This window comes from Vigna umbellata, chromosome 3 (assembly GCF_029865625.1).
Source record: "Vigna umbellata cultivar VRB3 chromosome 3, Vumbellata_1.0, whole genome shotgun sequence".
In the NCBI taxonomy this organism is placed as follows: domain Eukaryota; kingdom Viridiplantae; phylum Streptophyta; class Magnoliopsida; order Fabales; family Fabaceae; genus Vigna; species Vigna umbellata.
Genome location: NC_142167.1, coordinates 52,329,685 through 52,357,361, shown reverse-complemented (window position 1 = coordinate 52,357,361; position 27,677 = coordinate 52,329,685). Strand labels below are relative to the sequence as shown.

Genomic DNA, 27,677 nt, shown 5'->3' with positions numbered 1-27,677 from the left:
TGACAAGAGTATATAAGAGAATAATTCATCAATCTCTGCAAATCATGTCTCTTGTGAGATGATTGAAAAAAGTTTAAATTCCCCATTCACTCGTTCTTTTTTTTTCAATAATCAATTCAAACGAATGAAAACTTCGACTATCCGTCTGCGTTATTTCCTTTAAACAGTAAATTATGCGCAAAACTCAGCATTACTTGGAGAGTAACACTTGATATGAATAGTTTTTTATCCTATAAAAGATATATATAAGCATGTACTTGCTTGGATACAATTCATGATTTGATTTGATTTTCCAGAAAGAGAAAATATGAGATCAAAGTACTGCTGTGATATTTTTGTGTACGTTCTATATTTATTTTATCTGACACCACCACATGGAGTTGTTGCTAAAACAAATCAAAGGATTCATTTACTTCTTTAATACCTTACTATCTTTGTATCCTTTTTTCACATCAAACATGCCAAACAACAGTGAAATACGGTAACCTACAAATACTCGTATAAAACACTTTAATTCCCTTACATCTTTTTTTATTCTCATAAACTCATTATTTTTAGTTTGTCTTTTGTTTTAAGACATTTATAGATTAATTATATATACAGAGAGAAAAAAATCATATTTTTATAATATTTTAATATAGTTTTTTTATTGATTTATTATTTATTTAATATTATACTTTAAATTTAATGAAAAGATATGTGTTATGTAAAAATATTATATTAATGTATATATATATATATGATTTAATGAAAAATCTTAGTGTAAATCATTAAAAAACATCAACGATTAGTGAAATAGAGCACAACATAATGTCACATGTGCCATACAAAAAATGAAACAGTTCTTTAAACTTGGTACTTTTCCTTGCTACATGTGAAGGTTTGTTAACACTAACACCAACTATTACATCATTTTTCACTTTTGTGCATTTTCTTCAACAGTATACTCAAAAGTGGTTGTAATGATAAGAGTGTGCATATGTTTCCACACTAAAACCTTTATGTACACAAACACAACACAAGTTTTCTGGCATTGCATCATGTGTGTAATTAAATGCAGACAAGAGATACATTTGAGAAGAAACGGGGTAGATGGGAGTTAGTTCACTGTACAATAATAGTAATAATTATCAATATTGACAGAACACTGTTGTTTGATGTTGAGTTGGAAGAAGGTAGAGAAGTATCTTAAATAGAAGTATCTTAAATAGAAGTAGCTAAGTAGCTACCTCTTACAAGGGTACCTACCCTAAGACACTTTGTCCCTAAACACCACCCCACATGAGCCACCACCTTCTTACACGTACTCTCACCAGTTACACCACTCTAAAAACAAGCTCTGCATGTCTGACACTGTGTGAGTGACTGTGGCACAGCATAAGGTTTCACCATCTTCTTCACTGCACCCACCCAGCATGTTTTTCTCTGTGTCCATTTGTTCTTCTGCGGCATTGTCTTTGCCACTCAGATGCAATGCCAAAATCTCTTCTCCACGGGTTGATGTTGCTGCCGATGCCTTCCCTTCCTTTCTCCCCAGAGAAATGCACACCATTCAAGACCCTTCTGCCAGAAAATTCGCCATGCGGATTCAGAGGCTACCGGTGCCTGTAAATATTTCATCTTTTTACTTTCTTCAGTTCCCTGCCTCTTCCTTTGATATTCTGCGTACTGTTTTTGCATCTTTCTTGTGTAAAGTTAAAAGGGTATCCGAATCTTTTGTTCCTTTCAAGTATAATGTGTTTTTATTTATACTTTTTTCTAGTTTAATAGAGTAAATCTATGTTTCTGGAAAACAAGTTATGTATCAAAGCTTTTGTAAACAAAGTGTTGACATTTGAAAGGATTTTACTTCTTTTAGTTCCCACAGTTTTCTGAACAAGCAATAGTTTTTTGGTTTGTGATGTGTGAACACCTCTTTGGAAAAGAAAAATCAAAATCTGTTGTGAAGATTGGCTTAAACCCATTTTTTCTTTGGTTTTTTCCATTTTTTATTTGATTTTTAATAAAGGTAAGCAAGCTTCTGGTATTTTTTTTTTTTGGATTTGAGATTTGCTTTAGTTTCTAATGGTTTTTGCAACGAAAACTTGTTGGGTGGAATTATATTTGGAGAGGTGGAGGAGATTGGATGGGTTTGCATTTCTTTGGATTTGGTCCCTAATGCTGTGTTGTGGTCCATTGGAGTTTTTAATGTTATTTCTGATTAATTCATGATTTTTTGGGTCCTTCGACACACTCCGGAGTTTCTTCTTGGCCAGGAATGAAAAATGTATGTGCTTCTAGAATGTGTCTTTTATTAAATAATTTGTTGTGTGACATTATTAATGGAAGTATTTTTCATTAGAAAATTATCTTCATTTCACTTGCTGAGATCTCTGATTTCCTCTGTTTAAAACTTGTAACTAGTCCTAACTTTTTAAGCCTATGAATGTAGTAGATTTTTCTCTTATTTTTTGCTTGGACACAGTTTGATGCAGTCAACTAAAAGCTTCAGAAAGTTTTGACATAACTTTCAACACAGATTCTGGTTTTTGTTAATGGACACTGAACTCATAAGAATTGATCCATTCATGAATTCAGTTTCACTGTTTGTTCCACTATGATGCTTCTTACCTGCTACATTGGCATAGAGTACCAACCAGTGTGCCTCACATTCATATAACTGTCTGATTTAATTAGGTTAGGTTCTCAGAAAATCCCATCATGAGTAGTTGTGTGAAGCCAATGGTGCAGAGCAAGGAAACTCCAGTTGTTCTTCTACATGGTTTTGACAGGTGCTCAAAATATGCAAGAGACAAATTTATTTATGCATTTTATGCACAAGTTACCCCTGAAACTCATGCTGTGTTGTTATTCAGCTCTTGTTTAGAATGGAGATATGTCTTACCATTGCTTGAGGAATCTGGTATTGAGACCTGGGCCATTGACATTCTTGGTTGGGGTTTCTCTGATCTAGGTTTGGTTTTTATTACTTTGCCTATTGTATGTTATTACTTACCCTTTTGTTCATGACATTTTTAAGATGCTTTCTCCTCTTTTTTTTTCTTCTTCTGTCCATCAGAAAAACTTCCTCCCTGTAATGTGGTATCAAAGCGTGATCACTTCTATCAGGTACTAATGTGTTAGTAAGTGTATATGTTGTATTGTATCCCCAACTCATAATTAAATCTGAAAAGTGAAACTCAGTTGGTGTCTGCACAGCTATAAGATGTAAATAAATCTGAAAAATCTGCTCCACCTAGTAAATTCTTTCCCTAAATTATCTAACTTTGTGAATTGAGTTGGGTTTGGAATAAACTTAAATGGATTAGCTGTTGGAGTCTAATGGCTAGTTAATGTATTAGCAGTACAGGTAGTTAATGTATTAGTCATTGGAGTCTTATGGGTAGTTAATGTGTTAGCTGTTTTTGTCTATTTTGAGTACAACAGTTATGTATATGTGAGTTTATAAATTGTATTGTTGATTGCATGAATAAGACAACAGCAACAGAAGTCAATCAGTTTATTCACATAGTAAATTTGTTGTCATCAAATTGGAGAAACATTTCAGATAAATTATAGGATTTCACTAGTTCATCAACTATGGTCTAAGGAAATTGAATAAAGGATGCATTCAATAACTATAGTTTCTTTCTACATCTGTTTTTATTTCTTTGCATACTGTGTTGAGAGTGAAATGGATATTTATCTATGACAGTTTTGGAAATGCTACATCAGAAGGCCAATGACATTAGTTGGACCAAGCCTTGGCTCTGCTGTTGCCATTGACTTTGCTGTCAATTATCCTGAAGCTGTACGTACCATTCAATAATTTGACTTCTAAATACCCACCACGATCCATTTTGCAAAAGAGTTCTTCATCAAATGACTCTGGTGTCCTGTGGTCATTTATTTGCAGTTCATCTTTTCAGGTGGAGAAGCTTGTTCTGATTGGTGCTAGTGTATATGCAGAGGGAACTGGAAAACTGGCAACCTTACCCAGATCAGTAGCCTATGCTGGGGTGAATATCTCTCCAAACTACTATATTATTATTAACACGGGAGATTAACAACAAAATCACACCAAACCCCATCTCTCTCTATGCAGTTTTTCTGCTTGTTTCTTTTGGCTCTTTATGATACAGAGTTTCATAATATGACATTTAACTTTTAGAAATGGCATTTTTGTTCCTTCATTTTGACTTAAATCAGTTGCTGTAGTTATGAGGAGATTTGGAATTTAAGGACTTTCATTAAGTTACAACTCACCACTGTTGTTCTCTTGGATCAGGTTAATTTATTGAAGAGCTTTCCATTACGCCTTTATGCCACCTATTTGACCTTCACAAACATTTCCTTCAGCGCTAGCCTTGATTGGACTAATGTAAGTTTTCTGATTCTAGAATTACGGCTTTATTTGTTGTAACCTGGTATACATGTCCTTTTTATCCATTCTTTGTTTCACAATGGGTCATTCTTCAGTTTTTACTTTTGGATAATTCAGTATCACATGGTCAAGCACTTTGTACAGGATAGCAGAAAATTCTAACAAATATTACGAGCTGTCACTGTTATGAGCTGAAGATTACATGTCTATTGTGTGATCCTATGTGCAAGAACCTAAAAAAATGAAATTGTAATAATACATTTACATAGGAATTGTTGGTAAGATTGAGTCTTTGAAGGGTAGAAGAAAAAGAGATGAAGAAAGCTGGGGATGATGTCTTCAAGGCATGGCTAAGCACTTTCCTTTAGGTTGTCTTTCATGAATAGTTGATGTCTATTCATGCACTTATTCCATGAACATGAATGGTCACATCATTTTCTCTATCAGTAGAACATGTGTTGAAAATATGCCTTAATATCTTTAATTTGAAAATGAATTATTTAGTATTTTAGGAATATGTTTATTAAGGCAGGAGCAATGTTAAAAAACATGGCTAAATATCTTTTGTTTTAAATTGAACAATTTAGTCCCTTTTAGGAATTTTTTGTTTATGTTTCAAATCTTTAAGATGTTGAGTAGATTTGAAGATATTAATCTGTTTTCAAGATTAGGATGTTGTAAGTATTTAATTGTGTTACACTTTAGCTCTATAAATAGAGCCAAAGAATAGAAGTTTAACAAGCTCCTTTTTGTAACATATTTTCTCTTTTCTAAACATAATTATTCTAACAAAAAACATCTCAACATGTTCCTAGATTCAAATGATGTTAAGAAGCATTATATTTATAACCATTGGATTGAATCTAGAAAAGACAATTCATCATCTTGAATGAATTAAGAAAACCATTCACTTTGAATGAATGAAGACAACTCTTTTATTTAAATGAAACATGATAAATTTTCATGTTCTGGAAATATCTCACATGAGAATTACATGTCTGGTATCTCAATAGTTATCCTCTTGTCAAGGGATCTCTTGTCTGTCCAAGGATATATGAGAAGATCCTTCACACAATGAGCTTCTCATAGTCTGAGTTTGAATGTGCAAGAATGAATAATGCTAACAGTTATCGTGTGTATTGCATAGGTTGGCCGGTTGCATTGTTTATTACCTTGGTGGAATGATGCTACTGTGGATTTTATGACAAGTGGTGGTTACAATGTTTCTCCTTTGATAGGAAAGGTATGTGAAGCTTTCCAAGTTGTTGATGAGTGCTTGCCTTATTTTTGTGTCATTTGAACTGAAGAAGTGGTTTAACTCACATGGATACTTGGAACTGTTAATCTTCACCATGGAATGAGTCAATTTTTTATGCAATTGTTATTAATGAAATAAAAATGCTTCCTAAGGTCCACTTGACTATAATTTCATGTTTTCTCTTGCAACTCTTTATATGTATATACATATATTGTAAGGAAAATGCATAAGATGATTAATTTTACATAGTTTTTTCAGTAAATTTTAGAACAAACATTTCTCAGATGGAGACTGTGAGCAAATTTATCTATTCATCTGTCAATATCATTTGAGCTTTGTTGGATTTAATGCTACAGCTACATAAACCGGAATGTTTGGAAGGTTGTCTGCATTGTTTTGATTGCTGTTTGAAATTTTCTATTTTGACAATTTTTATTTTAAATTATGTAGACTTGTGCTAGACTAGACTTGTAGGATTACAAGAGTAGTGTGTATTCTGAGCATACACACATTCATTTTATAATAGTATGTACAGGATGATTAAGGTAATAAAATAAATCACTACATATCTAATAAATATATCTTATATCCCTATTTACACTGAACCTAATTAAATCATATCTTCAACAAGACTTATGATCAGAGCTATATTTTGCCAGAAAAACAAAGTAAAATTATGATTTTATTCATTAGGATGAAAATGGGCTTGGAAGACATGTGAGTTACATAGAAAGCTAAATATTTTTATGAGGTTAATGTAAGAAAAAATAATTGTATATTATTGAAAATCTCATGTCGACTAGAGATAATTCAATTTACAATGTATAAGTGGGTGTAAACCTTATCTTACAAACTGGTTTCGTTGATTTAGGCTTAAAGTCTGTTTCAAGTTGAACCACACCCTTATATTTTGCATAACACCAATGAGTCATGAATCAACTTATGTAAGAAACCTGATACCACCTAAGTCCAAAATCTTAAAGTAATAAGATATGGAGTTTTCTTCCTTGTATGTTAACATTCCCATTTTTACTTAAGGTAGAACTTAAACTCACTTGAATATCTAACAAATGGATGTCCAGGATGGAGTTCCATTCTTTATTAAGAAACTTGATATCATTCTCATTAAGATGTTTTGAATTTGTCTATCAGGTAAAGCAGAAAACACTGATAATATGGGGTGAAAATGACCGCATCATCAGCAATAAGTTTGCGGTGGTAAGTTACCCTGTGGCACTATTTTTCTAACATTGTGATTAGCCAGAAATGTACAATATTTGTTTGACATGCTGGAAAGTAATGATCATGACTCATCTTGTTTCACTTTATTGGACTGCAAGGGAACACTATTGCATGCTAATATCATAACTGAAGTTTGCTTTTGAACTTTTTCACTTGCAGCAACTCCACTGTGAATTACCTGATGCAACAATTCGCCAAATACCCCATTGTGGTCATCTTCCTCATCTCGAAAGACCAGACTCTACCATCAAATTAATTGTTGAATTTGTGCAGAGAGAAGAAGCTAAGCAATTGAATCCATATGCTGCACAAGTATCAAGATTGAACTGAATAAGAATTTCTCCTTAGTTTGGCAAAGAGCTGCAACTGTGAAGTTAATTTGGCAAACCTGAAGGTTATAGAACTACAGAACTGATTAAGAATTTCTCCTTCCCCATTTAGAGGAAGATAGTTCCTAAAGTAACATGACATTGTTAATATTATATGTCTCTTTCTTATATTCTCATTTTACATATACTGATTGGCTCTTCTGGGATTGAATTGTTTTCAATGATTAATATTATTCATGGTTCTAAGCTGCTTAGCACAATAGCATCATCTTTGATAATTTGGATTATTTGGTAAGCTTTTTTTGTACTAATTTTCTGTTGAGCTTTCAAAACACACTAAACTGATGGACATTGATTTTGATGTTTTGAAAGCTTAACAAAGCAACTGAAAAAAAATACTCAGTAGAGAATTTGGACAAGTGATGTTCATGAATAATCATGATTTGGTAAGAGTAAAGTGTTATTTTTTTTATAAGACATAATAAACACAACAGGACTATCACCCTAGAAAGCAACCCATGATATAAGCTTGTTATGGTGCTAACATGATTGGTAATTTGTTGATAGTGATAGAACAATATAAAATTTATGAGTCTAGCATGTGTACCATTTATTCAATTATTATTCTCTGGCTAAGATGACATGACAATGATAGTGTTTTGTAGGCTAGTATCTAACTCCATATAACTAAAATGAACCTGAGTTATAAATAGTAATGTTACTAGATTCAGTTTGATTAGTTTACATTTGTCAATTGAAATTGTTCTCAGTATTGCTTCTATTGGAGAAAATCTAGTGTTATGTTATTTTAGTTGGCTTTGTAATTTATAGACTTTTTAGTTAATGTAGTATAGAGTTAATTAACTTTTGAACATGACTATTAAATTTATTATAAACTTGTGATTATAATCATATGATGTTTTAGAACAACCAATATGTAATGTTTTTCTTAAAATTTATTCCTTGTTAATGTTTTTAAGCTTAATAGTTATCCAATAAATAATAGGTACCAAAATATTTATAAATTCACAAAATCCGACCAATCTATGGTAATATTTTTAGTCTAAAATCAAACCAAATCACACCACAAACATCCTAAACAATTGATTGAGTATAGAATTTTGATTTACATATCTAATTAATCACAATTACCAACGATATACTTTTCTTATTATCTATTGTGTGTTAAGTTTTATAATATTATATAAATATTTTTATACTTTTTCTATTATTTAGATGAAGTACATCATGATATTAAAAAATTATTATTTATCTCTTAATAAAAAATCATGTCTGAATTTCTTAATGATATCATGTATTTTTTTCTTGAAAACAATTTTTCCAGTTGATTTGGTTTAGATTTAATAAAAGAAAGAAATCAAATGGTTGGAATTTTATTTTCTCCTAATCCTATTCAAATTAATGCATTAGCAACACTCACACTTAGGAAAAACAAAATTCTTTTTAAAAATACCAAACTTTATTTCCAATAAGTAAAAATCTAAGAGAAAAAAAATCTGGCATTTAATGTAATTATGTACTTAAAACTCAAATTTGAGACTATAATTACAAATGTTTGTTAGTAAAAGTAAATAATCGAGGAAAATGAAAACAAATTAGGAGATTTCAGATAATTTGAGTAAAAAATCTCGAAAGTTTTATTAGTACATAGATTAATTCACTGAAGTGAGAAGTTATGGTTGTCAACTAAAAGAAAAAAGTTAAAGAATATTATAATTTTAAAGTGAAAAAGGTAGGTATATAACACGTAATTCTATAGGGCCAAATGAAAAGATTAATTAAAATATTACAAGTCTCTCTTAGGTAAGAATAATTTAGGTAAGAATAATTTTTTAAAGGATGTTTATTTTAAAATTATTTTAAAGTTAGCTGGAAAGACTTAGATGTTCTGATACTTAAGACAGCAGAAGGAGATTGATTTCAAATGAAGTACATATTTTTTAAATTACTATGAAACTGATATAGTCTTATTGAGAAGCTGTCTTTGTTTGTACTATTTATGTTTCAAACATAAATATTAAATGAAGTTACGATGCAATTGTATTGTAAAGGAGTAATATTATTGAACTTTTGTAATCAAAATCTATTTTAGGTAATTGAATTGACATCTTACAAAATTTTCTTTACAATTTTAAAATTTAAAAGCCAGTATAGAAATAAATCAATGAATTTTATATTTGGATGGATTAAGTACTAATAAAGGAATTAGACTAAGAATTGTAACATTACAATTTTAGCCGTTAATCATAGGTAAAATAAGATATTATAAAATTGATAAAATAAAACAGATTTTTCACCGATTATAGATTTAGTACTCATACAGATATATAAAATAAAATAATCATAATAATAATAATTATATCTATGAGAACTAAACTTAACCACTAGATGTAAGAAGATGTTTTGTAGCATCACCATCCTCCACTAGCGATACTTCAATACCTAGCTCTCATATGCTTCTACTAATAAGGTGATCATCGCAGAAGAAACAAATAGCACACCAAGAACAACCAAAGAAAACAATAGGGTGAGCTAGTATTCAAAAGAAAACTTCATAGACAATTTCCTACCCTACATATTAGTTCAATATTAAAACATTTTATAACTTCTATAAACATATAAACATTTGACTCTAAATTCAATTATCCTGATACTATGCTTGACATAGACGTCACTGAAGGTGTGCACTCATGATAGTATTTATACTTGACATAGTTATAAACAAAGGTAACTAGACCTACTATCCATGAGGTTAATCTTCCACTCCTAAAACCCAAAGGGCTAGAGTAAAGACCTTCTGTCATTCTTTCTGTAATCTCATTCATCTTTATATGAGTTGTATAGTTGGTAGAATATCATGATACATGCTTATTGAGTCTCACCATCAAGCATTCATCACAACTTACTTGGACATAGACTTTCAGGTTCTTGTCACATCACATATATTTCTCACAATCACAAATATACCATCCAATAAGCATTAATATGTATTAGAATTATACATACCATCATAACCACCACATCGTATGTGAACAACTACCATACATAAACATATACATAAACACGCTCACAAATCATAAATATCCATTTTCTTATGAGATAATCGATTATCATGCGTGATAATGGATTATTCCATAAAGTTTTAAGCAAAGACAGCAATACCTATTGAAATAATCGATTATCAGATTTGATAATCGATTATTCTAGAGAGTTTTTCAGCAAAGAACACTAGTACAAAAATCGCGTACAACATCGAATATTTTGGACTTTTAACGATTAATTCGCGAACGACGTCATATTAGGAGACGTTAAATTGACGTCGAATTTTTTTAAATTCGACGTCAAATTAACATCGAATTTTGTAAATATACGACATTAACTTAACATCGAATTTTGTTAATATACAATGTTAATCAATTTTTTTGTTTTTTTTAATTAATTGTGAGTCTTTTTTACAACTCTACGAGACCTCAAAAGAAGAAAAATAACAAATTTCAATTTTTGGTATTTTATAAAGCAAAAACTATGAACATTGTATCAACAACAAACAACAATAACCAACATCAAACAAGTTCAATCAAAAAACAAGTTCAATCAAACAACAACAACAACAAACAAGTTCAACTAAACAACAACAACAAACAAGTTCAACAAATAAGTTCTTCAAAAGGTGGGTTTGTCGAAATAAAGTGTCGTCACCGGTGACAAAGAAAACATAATGCGCCTATGAAGAACAAAAGCACGAAAATAATCGGTCAAAACAAACGAAAATCATAAATAAAATGCATTTGTATCAAATGAAAGAAAGATTATATGTGATGGTCGTCAAATTTCGTTCGAGAAAAGTTTGAGAAGAGAAAAGGGTCTCGCGCGCTAAGATAAAGTGAATGAATTTTCAATCTCCCGCTCAAATTTTTTTTGAATTCACAAACCTTTTGACGTCTAACACTGGGACATTCGACGTTTTACATCATTTTACGTCGAATTACAATTCTAAACGACGTTTAATAATTGCATTTATTTACAAAAATGTCACCGGTCATTTTTAACGTTGGCTATTCATTGGTTAGACGTTAAACGCGTGACGTTATACGCTGTTTTTATACTAATGGAAGCAATTCTGACTGAAATAATTGATTACTAGGTTTGAAAATTGATTATTCTTGTCAATTTTTTACAACAACATGATTTTCTATTTTAGTTACCCTCAATACCCATCTAAATTATCAAAATGGCATCTTAGACACAAGAATTGATCCAAAAATAGATTTATAACTTAAAATAGATACCAATTTGGTGATTTGGTCAAGAATCAAGATGCAACCAATCAACATACAACCCACAACTCATATATCATAATTCAAAAGCTTTAAACCAGATTTTTAAAGTATTAACTAACTAAGTCTTAAATGACCTCAAGATAAACATAAAACAACAACTTTACTCATAAAACTATTATTCTCATATTTCACCTATCAAACACCCCCTCTCTCCACCACCACCACCCCCCTGCCCCCCTTTATTGACTAAAATTGATCCCTAACCTACATATTGACCAAAACCAAAATCAAAACTCTAAAACTCATATATCATATTATAAACATTTCACATCAAATTTAGTTAGACTAAAAAGCCTACACAAGTCTTAAATGGACTAGACACCAACCCCAACATCAGGTTTCTCTCCAAAACCACTCCTCTAGAAATTCATCTATTAAAACCCCCCAAATAAGACCTAAAACCCAGCCACGACTTTCATCTTTCGCGACATCAAGATTTAACAACATTTTTGCTATCAATTATAACACCAACTCCATCATTTCAATCAATCAAAACAGATACATTCAACAAGAAATCTCAACAAGGTTCTTTAAATATCAGACAAGGGATATTCCAACCAAATTCATGCAATAATGCTACAATACAACAAACCAAAATCCACCAGACCATTCAATCACTCAAATTGACTATCATATCATCATACAAACATCGAATAAAACTTGTCTTATCAATTAAAATCAAAGAAATTAGCTCTCCTTACTTGACAGATGACCAAACAGCTCTAGGATCCTAAAATAGCTCCAAGTCACAAAAACACAATCAGAGTATACTGTTAGAACCACTAATCAACAAAGACTCAAATTAGAAACTCAAAGGACGCATGCAAACTAAGTAGAGCCTACATGCAACAGGTACAAGAAAAGACTAAGGAAAAGGGGTTGGAAACTCAATTTACTCAAACGGAGAAACTGATCGATCCATATTGAAGAGCTCGTTGCAAGGATCAATCCTACGATCTCGGTTCTTCAATTAGACGAGTAAGGAGGAAAAACTTTTAGAGAGAAGTCAGAGAACTCTAGAAAAGTAGTTTCTAAAAATATAATGTGTTTTAAAATAATGAAACTCGTTTATTAACGAAACTATTTATATTAAAATAATCGAATATCACTATTTTTAAACTACTATCGCTTTTAAAATATCATTTTCTAAATCTTTACCAGAATAATAATCACATTTCCCACTAATATTTTCTTAATTTATTGTTTAGGTAAGACTTGTTGTGTTTAAATAATGAGCTTGAATATGAGGCTTTTAATAACTTGCTTAAAGATATTGACTATTGTTGAAAACAAAAAGACAGTTGTTTAAAAATAATTATTAAGGGTTCCCGACAACATGGTGGACATCAAATAGTGATAATTTTGTAACACCAAGCCAAAATGAGAAAGAACAATGAAAAACTAATGTTTATGTCTCTCTTTACTAAATCTTATCAAGTATTCAAGTTTTTCAAGTCTACTTTTTCTCTTTTCCAATTGCTTATTTAAGTATTTGCACTTATTTCTTCGAAGTTAAATGTTAAATCTTTTAATTTGTTCTTTTTTCTAGGTTTCTTCTTTTAATTTGAATTTTAAAATTTTAAATTTAAAGTTTAATTTATGTCTATTTTTTTTCAAAAATTTAAACTTTACATTTTTCTAAATGATAATTTTATTCTCATAAAATTTACTTTATATAATTGATTATTCGAATGAAAATAAATAATAGAATTGTTTTAATATTCAATTTTTTGAAAGATATTAATTAGCCATACATTCAATAAGTATGGAAAGATGGGTGATAAAGTATAAGATTAGTCGCCACAAGTTACATTTGTTAAAATAGAAGTTTGAAATTTAAAGACTTAATGTGTTTAAACTTGAAGACTTTATACTTTCGATCACATTGTACTATGTTAATGATTATATAAGTGTTGAAAATGTTGATCATATGTTTAATTTTATATTTGAATTGTCATTTGTGGTTTGATTGCGATGTAAGCAATTTCTTTATCTTTGATATTGTTTTAGTTAAGTATGTAATAAATCCTTGCCTGAAATGTTAATCCTACTAAACTCTTAATTAATTTCCTACTAATTAAATCTTAATTTATAAATTAATCTTTAAAAACCATAATCATACTAAACTCTTAATTAATTCCCTATTCTCTCTACTTTTTAATGTTCAGAAACAATAACTTGTAATTCCCTATTCTCTCGACTTTTTAATGTCCACAAACAATTAATTTTTTTATATTTAATAACAACTATAGATCGCTACTATTGCATTTAATTCTCACTTTACTAATTCCCATTGCATTCATATTCTACTTTTTATCATTTTGGATCTTCTCCCACTTAATTAAAAAAAAAAAACTATATAGATTCCCTATAAATCATGTCACATTCTTTTAAAATAAACACAAATATATTTTTTTTAGAATTGATTGCCAAAATGCATTTTACTATTTTATACAAAATTATTCAAGTAGTGTGACACTTTATCTAAATAAATGGTAGAGATGGATAATCTAAATAAAATAACTTATAATTAATAGTCATTTTAAGTTGGAGAAAATAGAAACATCTATTTTTTTTCATGTAAAACAAATCCAAACACCCTTTTAAATACTCTCTTGTGGATTGAAATTAATAGAAAATTACAAAATAAAGTAGAAGAAAGTTATCTTTAACATGATGATTAATAACTAATATGGATAATATATTAGAGAATATATTAGATGGTATTGATTCCCATTTTGTATGTTTTGATTCTCTACAAAAGGAATGCACCATTATTTATTTCCAACATATATGTCGGTCAAGCAATTATTCATTTTCTCATTCAGTCATTCGGTGGAAGTTGACATCATCATCATCATCACAAAAGTGGTCCTCATTATCATCAATGCTCAAAAACTAACTCATTTGGAGAAAAAGAAGGTGAAAGATTAAACTTCAAATTATCTGCTATTGTTGTTCCATGCTTCGATCAACTTCACTTTTCCCTCAAGCAATTTCACTCCATTGGAGCCTTTTGTATAACAGAGATGAACAAGTAGCACAAAATGTAAGACCCATGAAAAAAAAAAAGAAAATATTTATAGTAGTAAATTTTAGTATTTTATTAGTAATAATAATTTTAATGGATAGAAAAATGTAAATTTTGGATATAAAATTATAGTAATTTTAGAAGGAGAGGTTCAAATTTTTGGTAACTTATTTAGTAAATTTTTTTAGTAAAAAGTAAATAGTAAATAGTAAAAAGTAAATAGTAAATAGTAAAAAGTAAATAGTAAAAATAAATTTTCAGCATTAAGATTCCTTAGCATGGAAGAAAGTAGTAGGTAGAAATTAGGATCAGATTTGGTGAGAAAATGATTGAAATATTATTTTTAAATAATATTAAAATAATAAATAATATTAAAATATTAATGAATAGTAAATTTTTTACCTATAAATAGCCATAGGAGGGAAGGTTATTTTGCACCAAGAAAAGAGGAATCAAGTGAGAGCTTGAGAAATAGAGAAGAAAGAGTTAGGGAGAAATTTTTAGTTGCAAGAAGAGTAGAGGTTCTGAAGGGTTTCAGGGAAACAAATTCGGAGCAGGAGATTAAGTCTGGAATAAAGGTAAGGGGAGCTAATCTTTTTTCTTGTATATGATTTTTTATCCATGTTATGATAATGAATATGAGTTATGAGTATGTTAAAATTTTGGTAATGGTAGTTATCTATTCACTTACATAAATTTAGTTTTCATGATTATAATTTTCTTATTTTCGAGTTAGTATGGTAAAACTTTTCTTTTAATTATTTTGACCGTTGGATTTAGCTAAAATTTTAATATATGAATCCTAAAACCTATTTCTTCACTTTGACCGTTGGGATTTGTAATTAGAAGTCTCTACTTAGAGAAATAAATCCTGCATGTTTGAGTAAATTAATTACCCCTGTAGATCTGTTACTGAGTCATCTCGGTAAAATATATATTACGATTTATTTGACCGTTAGATCAACTTGAAAATTTTATATATGATTCCTAAGATATATTAATACACTTTGACCGATCGGATTATAAATTAAAAGTCTATGTTTTGAGAAAATAATTTTTAAGTTTTGAAAAATCTGATGAACACTATATTTCTGTTCTTAAGTTATTATGGTAAAAATTTCATATATATTTTATTTACCGTTAGATTGAGCCCAAAATTTAGTATGTAATTCATAAGACATATTAAGTCATTTTGACCGTTCAGATTTGTAATTAAATGTTTGTGCTTAGGGAAATTAGTTTCGCATTTTGAGTATAATTGAAAACCACTTAAAATTCTGCACTTGAGTTACCTCGGTAAAACCTCAATATCTATCTAGTTAACCGTTGGATCAACCTGAAATTTTAATATGTAGTTTATAACAAATAGTGAATTATTGTGACCATTCAGATTTGAAATCGGAGTTACAGATTTAGAGATATTAATTTCGTATCTTCTCAGGGATCTTAATATTGCTTAATTTCTATTTTTTGAAATCTATATTAAATTTCGGTGTTAATATTATATGCTGTTGTTTTAAATCTGTAAATAAGAAATTTGTTAAAAACTAGTTGAGGAACGCTTTGGCTAAGGAAAGATTTGGTACTTAAGTTGTCCATTGTGACGCACCTCTCTTTCTGGAAGTCTACTCGACAAGTTTTTAACTTAAATCCTATTGAACAGATTATGTACTGTTAATTTATTTTGTGATATATTCAGTTTGTATGATTTCTAAAATGATTGAATTTTATTGCATTTGAATTATGCATCTGAACATGGTTGTGAACTATAATGATGTATGTGAGTATGAATTGGACATCTCAGGGAGAGATGACTATGTAATGTTGTGGTTGTTGAGTATAACTGTAGTGAACCTAGGATCGGTCTGTCTATCCCTACACTCAAAGCATTGTTCATGCTCACATAGAGAAGAACAGTGTCAGTGGTGAGAGTAGAGGGAGGTCCTCGTCTATAGCCTTTGATGGCAGAGATAGGCAGGTTGGGGATTTACCTTGCTAGTGTTGGAGAAAGACCAACAGACTATGCGAGTGCAAAGACGACTGTTGGTTCGACAGTTATACAAATCCGGATGAGTCATATGTGTGGATTTACCTTGCATAGTGTTGGAAAGTGCCAGCAGAACTATGCGAGTGTAAAGATGTGTGAGTCGTGGTTCAATGAGCATGCTATAATTGTTCTTTTATATAAATCTATGTATGACACCATGAGTTAACTGTGATATTGATATAACATGTTTTTTTTTATATATCTAGCTCACCCTTGCATTGTTTGTGTTGTGTGCTGTTTGGGTATGTTTCTCTGGCGATGATCATCCACTTGGATGGGAGCAGACGTTGTTGAGGAAATCCCTTTGGAGTAAGAGCTGGAGGATACTAAGGTTGCAGAGTAGTCTTCTTAGGAGTTTCCCATCTGAACACATGTAGTGTTCGAATCTATAAACTGTTGAAGTTTAAATTTCAGTTCCTTTTATTTCTTGATGACTGTAATTTCACATTTAATTACACGTCATGATCCGACTGTTCTCTTTATTGGAATGTTGACGTCTTTATTATGTAATAATTGTTATTATATAATAGGGATGTTACATTAATGGTATCAGAGCAGTTCCTTCCTTAGAAACCTGTAGGTTGTTGGTGTGCTTCGTTTGTGATTGCGTACCCTGGTCTCGTGTAGGAAGTTGTATTAGTTTGAGTCAGACTAATGGTCTTTCTTTCTGTGTGAACAGAAGATGGCACCTACGTCTCCTCATCGTTCTCCTCCGCGAGTCGATCAACCTGACTCTAATCAGATGCTGAATGCGGTGCTCCAGGCGTTGCAACAGCAGAATACTGCGTTGGTTCAACAGAATACCTTTGCATTACAAAATCTTGAAGCCGCAAGGGTATCGACAGAGAACGCGAGAGTGTCTTCCGAGAACACTCAAAGGGAGTTCATGGAATTGATGACTAGTGCTAGGACTCCTCCAAGTGTTTCTTCCGTTGTTATTCCTGCGCAAGAGTGGAGTTTGGAGAGCTTTCTCCAACATCGCCCAGCAAGATTCACTGGAAAGTGCAGCCCTGATGAAGCTGATCACTGGTTTGGAGACATGGAGAGGATATTCGAAGCCAAGGGATGTCCTGATGAGAAGAAATTAGCCTATACTCAATATCTGCTTACCGGAGAAGCTGGCCATTGGTGGAACAGCATGAAGATGATTCTTGAAAGGAATGAGACTTCTATTACTTGGGAATTGTTTAGGACTAAATTTTACACTGAGTACTTCCCAGACAGTGTGAGATTTGCAAAGGAAGTAGAATTCCTAGAATTGGTGCAAGGCAACAAATCAGTGTCAGAGTATGCAGATCGCTTCAAGCATTTACTTCGCTTCAACACTATGGCAGTGGATGAAGAATGACAATGCAGAAAGTTTGAGAATGGCTTGAAGAGCGATATCAAGTTGCTAGTGAAGGGGTTACGTATCAGAGAATTCCCTACATTGGTGGAGATGTCCCGTGATCTAGAGAAGACGAAGGGGGAATCTGAGGGACATCAGAATCAGCCTGCTAGGAATAAGGGATCATCTGGATCTCGTGACGGGTTTAGCACTAAGAAGACCCCTTACGCTAGACCATCCTTTTCTTCTGGGTTTAAGGGTTCATCCTATCCACCATCGGTGCAGTCAGGACCAGCCAAGCCGTCCGGCACCGTTAGATGTTTCACCTGTGGAGGACCTCATTACCGGAGCAACTGTCCGATGAGAAGTAGAACAGTGAAGTGTTTCAAGTGCGGGAAAGAGGGACACTTTGCTACAGAGTGTACTTCTGCAGTAGGATCAGGGTCTCAGGCACAGAGGACTGGTTTGCCTCCACCCAGGGGAGGTGACAGACCTCAGACGATGGGAAAAGTGTATGCCATGGTTGGATCAGAGGCAGTCAACTCAGGTAACATCTTCATCGGTATTTGTTTACTTCTTGTTTTACCTGTGTTGTGCTTTTTGATTTGGGGGCAACACACTCCTTCATAGCGAAGGCATGTGTTGAAAAGTTGGGTATGTCTATAGAAGAGTTAGACGTTGATCTGTTGGTGTCTACACCAGCATCAGGATTAATTGGGACGTTTTCTGTGTGTGTCCGTTGTCCGATGGTCGTAGAAGGAAGTCGGGTCAAGGTAAACCTCATCAGTTTACCTTTGCAAGGATTAGAAGTAATCTTGGGAATGGATCGACTATCCGCCAATCGCACCCTCGTCGACTACGATGATAAGGAGATGTCGTTTCCGGATGAAGACCAAGATATGTCTTTGTCGATCGACGTCGTGAGGCAAGACCTCTTGGAAGATGATAGTTGCTTCTTAGTGTTATCACCTATGGAAGCGACTCAAGTTTCGGACCATGCGGCGTAGGAGAATCATAATGTAAACCTCACGGTTGTGAAGGACTTCTTAGATATTCTCCTGAAGAAAATTTCTGGTTTACCGCCTCCACGTGAGCATGAAGATTACCTTAGGACAGTGCTTGAAGTTAAGGGTGTGCAAGTCGGAGAAGATTTGTTGGTTCAAGTTCAACCAGTAAGGATTGAGGACGAACTGTCAAACAAGTCAAGGTCATCTAGGATGGTAGAACAAGCGACTCTACCTGGAAGTTAGAGGCGAGGTGGGAGTAACTTACCTCGACTTGTTCGGGTAAGCGCAATTTTCGAGGACGAAAATTTTTGTTGTTGGGGAGAATGTAAGACCCATGAAAAAAAAAAAAGAAAATATTTATAGTAGTAAATTTTAGTATTTTATTAGTAATAATAATTTTAATGGATAGAAAAATGTAAATTTTGGATATAAAATTATAGTAATTTTAGAAGGAGAGGTTCAAATTTTTGGTAACTTATTTAGTAAATTTTTTTAGTAAAAAGTAAATAGTAAATAGTAAAAAGTAAATAGTAAATAGTAAAAAGTAAATAGTAAAAATAAATTTTCAGCATTAAGATTCCTTAGCATGGAAGAAAGTAGTAGGTAGAAATTAGGATCAGATTTGGTGAGAAAATGATTGAAATATTATTTTTAAATAATATTAAAATAATAAATAATATTAAAATATTAATGAATAGTAAATTTTTTACCTATAAATAGCCATAGGAGGGAAGGTTATTTTGCACCAAGAAAAGAGGAATCAAGTGAGAGCTTGAGAAATAGAGAAGAAAGAGTTAGGGAGAAATTTTTAGTTGCAAGAAGAGTAGAGGTTCTGAAGGGTTTCAGGGAAACAAATTCGGAGCAGGAGATTAAGTCTGGAATAAAGGTAAGGGGAGCTAATCTTTTTTCTTGTATATGATTTTTTATCCATGTTATGATAATGAATATGAGTTATGAGTATGTTAAAATTTTGGTAATGGTAGTTATCTATTCACTTACATAAATTTAGTTTTCATGATTATAATTTTCTTATTTTCGAGTTAGTATGGTAAAACTTTTCTTTTAATTATTTTGACCGTTGGATTTAGCTAAAATTTTAATATATGAATCCTAAAACCTATTTATTCACTTTGACCGTTGGGATTTGTAATTAGAAGTCTCTACTTAGAGAAATAAATCCTGCATGTTTGAGTAAATTAATTACCCCTGTAGATCTGTTACTGAGTCATCTCGGTAAAATATATATTACGATTTATTTGACCGTTAGATCAACTTGAAAATTTTATATATGATTCCTAAGATATATTAATACACTTTGACCGATCGGATTATAAATTAAAAGTCTATGTTTTGAGAAAATAATTTTTAAGTTTTGAAAAATCTGATGAACACTATATTTCTGTTCTTAAGTTATTATGGTAAAAATTTCATATATATTTTATTTACCGTTAGATTGAGCCCAAAATTTAGTATGTAATTCATAAGACATATTAAGTCATTTTGACCGTTCAGATTTGTAATTAAATGTTTGTGCTTAGGGAAATTAGTTTCGCATTTTGAGTATAATTGAAAACCACTTAAAATTCTGCACTTGAGTTACCTCGGTAAAACCTCAATATCTATCTAGTTAACCGTTGGATCAACCTGAAATTTTAATATGTAGTTTATAACAAATAGTGAATTATTGTGACCATTCAGATTTGAAATCGGAGTTACAGATTTAGAGATATTAATTTCGTATCTTCTCAGGGATCTTAATATTGCTTAATTTCTATTTTTTGAAATCTATATTAAATTTCGGTGTTAATATTATATGCTGTTGTTTTAAATCTGTAAATAAGAAATTTGTTAAAAACTAGTTGAGGAACGCTTTGGCTAAGGAAAGATTTGGTACTTAAGTTGTCCATTGTGACGCACCTCTCTTTCTGGAAGTCTACTCGACAAGTTTTTAACTTAAATCCTATTGAACAGATTATGTACTGTTAATTTATTTTGTGATATATTCAGTTTGTATGATTTCTAAAATGATTGAATTTTATTGCATTTGAATTATGCATCTGAACATGGTTGTGAACTATAATGATGTATGTGAGTATGAATTGGACATCTCAGGGAGAGATGACTATGTAATGTTGTGGTTGTTGAGTATAACTGTAGTGAACCTAGGATCGGTCTGTCTATCCCTACACTCAAAGCATTGTTCATGCTCACATAGAGAAGAACAGTGTCAGTGGTGAGAGTAGAGGGAGGTCCTCGTCTATAGCCTTTGATGGCAGAGATAGGCAGGTTGGGGATTTACCTTGCTAGTGTTGGAGAAAGACCAACAGACTATGCGAGTGCAAAGACGACTGTTGGTTCGACAGTTATACAAATCCGGATGAGTCATATGTGTGGATTTACCTTGCATAGTGTTGGAAAGTGCCAGCAGAACTATGCGAGTGTAAAGATGTGTGAGTCGTGGTTCAATGAGCATGCTATAATTGTTCTTTTATATAAATCTATGTATGACACCATGAGTTAACTGTGATATTGATATAACATGTTTTTTTTTATATATCTAGCTCACCCTTGCATTGTTTGTGTTGTGTGCTGTTTGGGTATGTTTCTCTGGCGATGATCATCCACTTGGATGGGAGCAGACGTTGTTGAGGAAATCCCTTTGGAGTAAGAGCTGGAGGATACTAAGGTTGCAGAGTAGTCTTCTTAGGAGTTTCCCATCTGAACACATGTAGTGTTCGAATCTATAAACTGTTGAAGTTTAAATTTCAGTTCCTTTTATTTCTTGATGACTGTAATTTCACATTTAATTACACGTCATGATCCGACTGTTCTCTTTATTGGAATGTTGACGTCTTTATTATGTAATAATTGTTATTATATAATAGGGATGTTACACAAAATGCATGTTTGGAGTGAAAATAAGACAATGAAACATATAAGAGTTCAATATTTCTTATTTCTAAGCTAGTTTTATTCCAAAATTGAATATATAAATATTCATATAAGAGTTGAATATTTTTTATTCCTAAATTATTTAAATATTGTGTTTTATTTGTCAATTTAAAAATGTACTTATTTATTTTTAAAAATCCAAATAAGGTTAATGTGCTACCATATACGAAGATTTTATTAAAATAAAAATACGAAAAAACCACACATAAAATTATATCCACACATGATAAAAAAAAACTATTATGAAAAAAATCATAATCTTTTTTACAAAAATATTTTATACTTTCCATATATTATCATTAATCAATCTTCTTATTGGATCTTCCAATAAGAAAGTTTTTACTTTGAATAATTTAGAGTTAACTTTTTTTTTTATCTGTCCCTATCAGTGTAGGTTGAATTGCTTAATCATTCTTTTCAGCATTAAAATTTTCCACTCTAAAAAATGTAGATAATAAAAATTATGTAGAACACACCACATTATGAAATATTTTGATACAAAAAAAAATCGTATATTATTTATAAACTAAAAATTATATAATTTAAAAATAAATATGTTTATAGTTCTCAAATATAGATGTAAAATTGAATTTTTTTTTTATTTTAAATTTTTATATATCTTTTATTTTAAATTTTAAAAATAAATAAATATAATTATTCTAATCCAATGATATTGGTTTATTTTTTATTAATAATATTTTACTTAAATTGATACAAATGAAACGATAAATATCTCAAATGTAATTTAATATGTAAAAGAAAAATTAACACAACTTATATCTATTTATTTTTAGAATTTAATAATCAAACATTGACAAAATTTAGAATAGGAACGAATTCTAAGTACATTTGAAAATTTAAAATCCAAATACGTATTTAATACTACAATTTATTTTAAAATGAAAACACAACTATTAAAAATAATTTGAAAAAACATATGTAATCCAACGTATAATAGCATACCTAACTCTCACATAATATCTTTGTCTCCAATGAAATGATTGAATACAAAATAAAAATTAATAACAATTTACATGTTGAACATAAATCGTTCTTTATTTTAAAAGGTTTAAGTTATCTATATCGATTATGCCAGTTATCTGCTAAGTTAAATAATATAATTTAGGGTTAAATATGTTTTTAGTCTCTAAATTATTGGTCGTTTCTGGTTTTCGTTCCTCTTTCAAAGTAAGGTACAATTTGATTCTCACTTAGTAACAAATGAGAACTAAAACCAAAATTTCGAAGATTAAAACGAACGTTTTGAAAACCAGAAACGGTGAATAGTTTAAGGACTAAAAACATATTTAATCCTATAATTTAAAATAATAAATGAATATGTTGTGAAGAAAGACCACCAGAAACACAAAATCCAAATTCTTGCTGAAGTTTAACATGCTAAGGGTCTGATTCTTAAATCTCACGCCACATTCTACTCCAAATTTCTGAATTGTTCATAAATTGATAACCGTGCCAAATCATCAATGTCCAATGGAAAACGACAAACCAGCTCACGGACTAAACATTAAATATATGTAATTCTTTTTATCAAATTTACTATAATAAAGTAAGTTTTAAAAAATTACAAAAATAGACCAATTATGCCAACTTCATATGATTTTATTTATAAAAAAATAGTTAAACTTACAAGTTAATACAATTTTATAATTTTTTGAAATTTTAATCAAAATCTTGTCAATTTCATGTAACTCTAGTCTATAATCTATATCATATAAAAAGGAGTTCATCTGTAATCTATAACTGCATCTATTCTATATCTGTATATAGAAAAACACGTACATTTTTGTGATGTCCTCCTAATTTAGTTTTCCATTTTATTTTCTTAATTATTTTTCAATTTTATCATTTTAATAATTACTCTTTTAAATTCTACTAATTACTCATTATAAAATAATTATTTACTTTTTTATCATTTTAATAACCACGTTTTCAAATTTAAATAATTAATCATAATAGAAAAGTTATTTACAAAATATTACTTTTAACATTTTTTATTTCAATAACTAAAATTTATTTTTCTATAAATATAAACATATATATAAAAACTATATATAATTTCTTTTTTAATTTTACTCTCTTAATTACTGTTTTTAAAATTTAAATAATTCATAAATATTTAAAAAAGAAACACACATACACACTATAGCTAATATAACTATAATATAAAATTAAAGTCATGATAAGCTAGAATTTAATTTTTCTTTAAATTAAGATAACATAAAAGAGAAAAAAAATCAAACACATAATACAAGGTTATTATCAGCAAGGGTCAATTAAATGAAAAAAATAGTGGCTCTCTCAGTGACGATAGATATTAGATATAATAATATACAAAAGGAAACCGAAGAGGTCCCACCTCGTTTGCAGTCACATATCAAATATTCACCACTGAAAAGGAACCAAATTCCCTAACTTTTTTTTTCTTAGGAACACAACAAAAACAAGAAACAGGAGGCTAAAGTGGGGTCTGCTTCTGGATGATTCCAACTGACGAACTTCCATGAACACCCTTCTTCTGTATTTGCAAAATCTCATCCACACAAATCACAAAGCCCCCAAGATTTTCCAAGAACTGCTCCATTTAGACCATTAACACTACCAAAAAGGTGAGAACAAAGGACAACAGCAACATGCGTGTGTCCTTCAAGTGAACCACTCCTTTGCTTGGATCAGTGATGCTTGTTCCAGTTGAAGATGTTGGACTAATTCCAAACACATTAGGGTTACCTGTGGTGGTGCTGCCTGTACCAGTGCTGGTGCCTGTACCGGTGGGAGTGGTTGGAGTCAAGGTGGATGGTGTGCCTGTTGTTGGTGTAGTGGTTGTTGGGGTTCCTGTGGTGCCTGTTCCTGCATTGCTGCAAATGGAAGCCACAAAAATTAGCTTATGATCATCACACAGACCATAACAGTATATTAATAGTTTAGTGAGCTATATACCAAATATAGAATTACTTTCATTGAATATTATATGATCTTGGATCTAGGATCATGAGTGGGAATGAAGTGGGCAAAAAAAATTGTGGAACATCATAATCATGACAGCTAATGTTTCAAAAGGGTTCATCATGATGTCATTGGCTTCTGAGTAAATCTGATTCAGGAGGTGGCTACATGAACCCCTAAAAATGGCCTTTTGGCTACTGTAAACAAAAAAGTGTGTAAAAAATAACAGTTTGCTTTTGCTTTTGCAAATGATATAATTGAAGTTGAATCTAACCAAAGCCATCTAAGGGCACCAAAGTAGGCAATTTGATTAATGAAAGGCAACTTCAACATAGAGAGAAAAGGGCAAGAAGGGTTTTCTTCATGTTCTGTAAATGGAAGAAAAAACTGGTTTAATACAGCATGCAAGCAACCACCATCTTGCCATTAGGAAAAATTAAATAAAAAATTGAACTTGAAATTCAGAGGAATAAATGAATGATTGTGGATTAATTTAAACAAATCAGCAAGATCCATGATCAAGAACATACCCAGGGCTTGAAGGATATACACATGTGGATGCTGAAGCTGCAGATCAAAGAGGTAGGGACAACGACAAACAGAGAAGAATTAAAAAAAAAAGAAGGGAATTTTGTCAAGAAAGTCCAAAATTTTTGAAGGTGACTAGAAAGTGGTGGCCACTTACTAGGTGGATTTTGGCTTTGGGTGGCAGCACCAGAAAAATCACAGCTTCCCTGAGCCTGACCCTTTCTCTGGAAATAGCTATTAACAGCATAGTTGCAGTGATCCTTCACAGTGTTAGGTTGGTAACATGCTCCATTTTGAAGAATAGGGGAACAATCAGCTCCTGCACCACATGCGTAATCTATAGCTTTCTGAAGAGCTTGATCACCCACACCATCTTTACATACACAGTAAAGAGCACCTGTTCGTGACCAAAAACAAATTGCAAAAAATGTAAACAGAAGAACAGTTAGTCCATTAAAAATCCCATCTTTCCTTAAAAGCTCCAGTCTTCAGTAAAGCAGAACAAAAATAGAAAAGTCCCTGAACAAAATCCATCTCAAAATCTCAAGCTGTATCACAAAACCAAAATAGAAAAAACAGTAAGACATAGCAATCATGAGAACAAATCTGAGAGTTTATATATCATGATTAAACAAACAAACAAAAAAAAAGCATTAAACCACATGCCGAACTGAGCTTGAGAAAAACACAGGCAAATCCAGGAGCTTACTTGAATGGCCAGTGAAGGCAAGAAAAAGCACAAAATACATCACAAGAGTCATGATTGATGATGGATGTTGAGAGGGTATATGAGAAATTTCTGTGATGGAATTTGGAGGGAACAGCAGATGGTACTCCAGTATGAGGCCAAGGGAAGAAAAAAAAGAGAGAGGAAAGCAGAAGAGTGGAAGCAGTTTTGAAGAATGGAGATTTCTGGACAATAGGTGAGGTGGGGGGAGCCTGTCTGGTACACTTTTCAAGCACCTTTATGAGTAAAACATTATGTGCATAAGTATTTCGTAAAGATTAATAAAATAATATATAGTACTAAGTAATATAAGTTTATGTATTCTCCTGAGGAGTGTGTTCTGGAGAATTGTACCAAAGCTGAAGCTTTTATTATTTTGTTATGCTTACATTATTATTCCAGTGTGTGTATATATAATATATGTTTATGTATCTATTATAAGTATATTAATTTTGTGTATATTTTCAAACGGTCCTAAATTGACAAGGGTAACTGGGGTGGTGACACTGTGAATGAGAGAGCATGGAGAAGTTCCCTGTGGGCCCAGTTAGCAGGGAGATTCCCATAGATCTTTTTCTCTGGCTGTGTGTTGGCACTAGAACCACCCATTAGTTTACAAGTCCTTTTGGGGGATGGAACTTCTATTGTAGAAACCATAGCTTGTTATCATTTCCTCTTTTTATTTAACTAGTTTTATTTACTTCTTTTTTTAGCCTAAATGTATAAATTGAATTAGATTATTATGAAACTAAACTCAATTATATTATGATTTGAGCACATTAAACTCAATTTGGTCATTTTTATACGTCGTTTAAATTGTTACGGAAGATGAACAGTGTGTTATGTGTCTTTTTAAAAAAATTTAATTTCTTTTTAAAAAGCTTTTTACTTATTAAGTTAATATTGTGTAAAGTATTAATATCATCAGTGTCAATGTATCAATCTCTTATATTGAATTCAGTTTTAATTTTTGCTAATTTTATTCAATTTATTTACAATTTTTGGTTAATTTTCTTCCATTCACTCTTCATACCAAAATTTAATTCATAATTTTATTAAATATTTCTTTCATTATTTTTATATCGACTCTAACTATATTATTGAAATATAATTCTTGGATTTATATTTGATTTTTTTTAAATATAATAGATATTGTGAGAGTTGGTTTAAAAATAATAAAGAATTTTTCTTCTATTTTAAAGTAGTAAAGAATTTTCCTTCTAATCTTAAAAAAAATTATAATTATAATTTTTTTGTTATAATTTTAAAAAATAAATTAGAATTTTTCTTCTAATTTTAAAAGTAAATTAAAATTTTCCTTCTAATTTTAATAATAATGAAGATTTTTTTATAATTTCAAAAATAATAAAGAAATTTACTTCTATTTTTAAAAATAATGATGAATTTTTATTTTTATTTTAAAAATAAGGGTTAAATATGTTTTTAGTCCCTAAACTATTGGCCGTTTCTGGTTTTCGTCCCTCTTCCAAAGTAAGGTACAATTTGGTCCTCATTCTTTAGAAAAACGTTCGTTTTAGTCC

The 27,677-nt window shown here is 31.0% G+C and overlaps 2 protein-coding genes and 1 pseudogene across 3 annotated transcripts; 2 read left to right on the top strand and 1 right to left on the bottom strand.

Moving 5' to 3' along the window:
- Positions 1-1,222: 1,222 nt before the first annotated feature.
- LOC124835951 (alpha/beta hydrolase domain-containing protein VTE7-like) lies at positions 1,223-7,440 on the top strand. Of its 2 annotated transcripts, XM_047310990.2 has the most exons (10): positions 1,224-1,607; positions 2,677-2,771; positions 2,856-2,953; positions 3,059-3,108; positions 3,695-3,790; positions 3,909-3,998; positions 4,268-4,360; positions 5,511-5,606; positions 6,774-6,839; positions 7,023-7,440. In XM_047310990.2, the coding sequence occupies exons 1-10, from the start codon at positions 1,416-1,418 to the stop codon at positions 7,191-7,193; spliced, it is 1,047 nt and encodes a 348-aa protein (XP_047166946.1). In that variant the 5' UTR covers positions 1,224-1,415; the 3' UTR covers positions 7,194-7,440. The 2 variants fall into 2 exon arrangements, with proteins under 2 accessions (XP_087964692.1, XP_047166946.1); XM_088108566.1 differs by having other exon boundaries at positions 1,223-1,607; positions 2,677-2,953.
- Positions 7,441-17,299: 9,859 nt separating this feature from the next.
- On the top strand, positions 17,300-18,930 carry LOC148202918 (uncharacterized; annotated as a pseudogene).
- Positions 18,931-24,216: 5,286 nt separating this feature from the next.
- Positions 24,217-26,515, bottom strand: LOC124835955 (PLASMODESMATA CALLOSE-BINDING PROTEIN 2-like). The gene is made up of 4 exons (XM_047311006.2): positions 26,119-26,515; positions 25,567-25,806; positions 25,412-25,448; positions 24,217-24,793 (listed from the first exon to the last, which is right to left on the bottom strand). The coding sequence occupies exons 1-4, from the start codon at positions 26,168-26,170 to the stop codon at positions 24,520-24,522; spliced, it is 603 nt and encodes a 200-aa protein (XP_047166962.1). The 5' UTR covers positions 26,171-26,515; the 3' UTR covers positions 24,217-24,519.
- Between the last annotated feature and the right edge of the window lie 1,162 nt (positions 26,516-27,677).

Coding starts and splice junctions, on each gene's coding strand:
- LOC124835951 (XM_088108566.1), top strand. CDS start 1,416: ATGTTTTTCTCTGTGTCCATTTGTTCTTCTGCGGCATTGTCTTTGCCA. Junction 3,109..3,694: donor AGCGTGATCACTTCTATCAG/GTACTAATGTGT, acceptor TATCTATGACAG/TTTTGGAAATGCTACATCAG. Junction 5,607..6,773: donor TTTCTCCTTTGATAGGAAAG/GTATGTGAAGCT, acceptor TTTGTCTATCAG/GTAAAGCAGAAAACACTGAT.
- LOC124835955 (XM_047311006.2), bottom strand. CDS start 26,170: ATGACTCTTGTGATGTATTTTGTGCTTTTTCTTGCCTTCACTGGCCAT. Junction 25,807..26,118: donor TGCCTTCACTGGCCATTCAA/GTAAGCTCCTGG, acceptor GGTCACGAACAG/GTGCTCTTTACTGTGTATGT. Junction 25,449..25,566: donor CCAAAGCCAAAATCCACCTA/GTAAGTGGCCAC, acceptor TTTGATCTGCAG/CTTCAGCATCCACATGTGTA.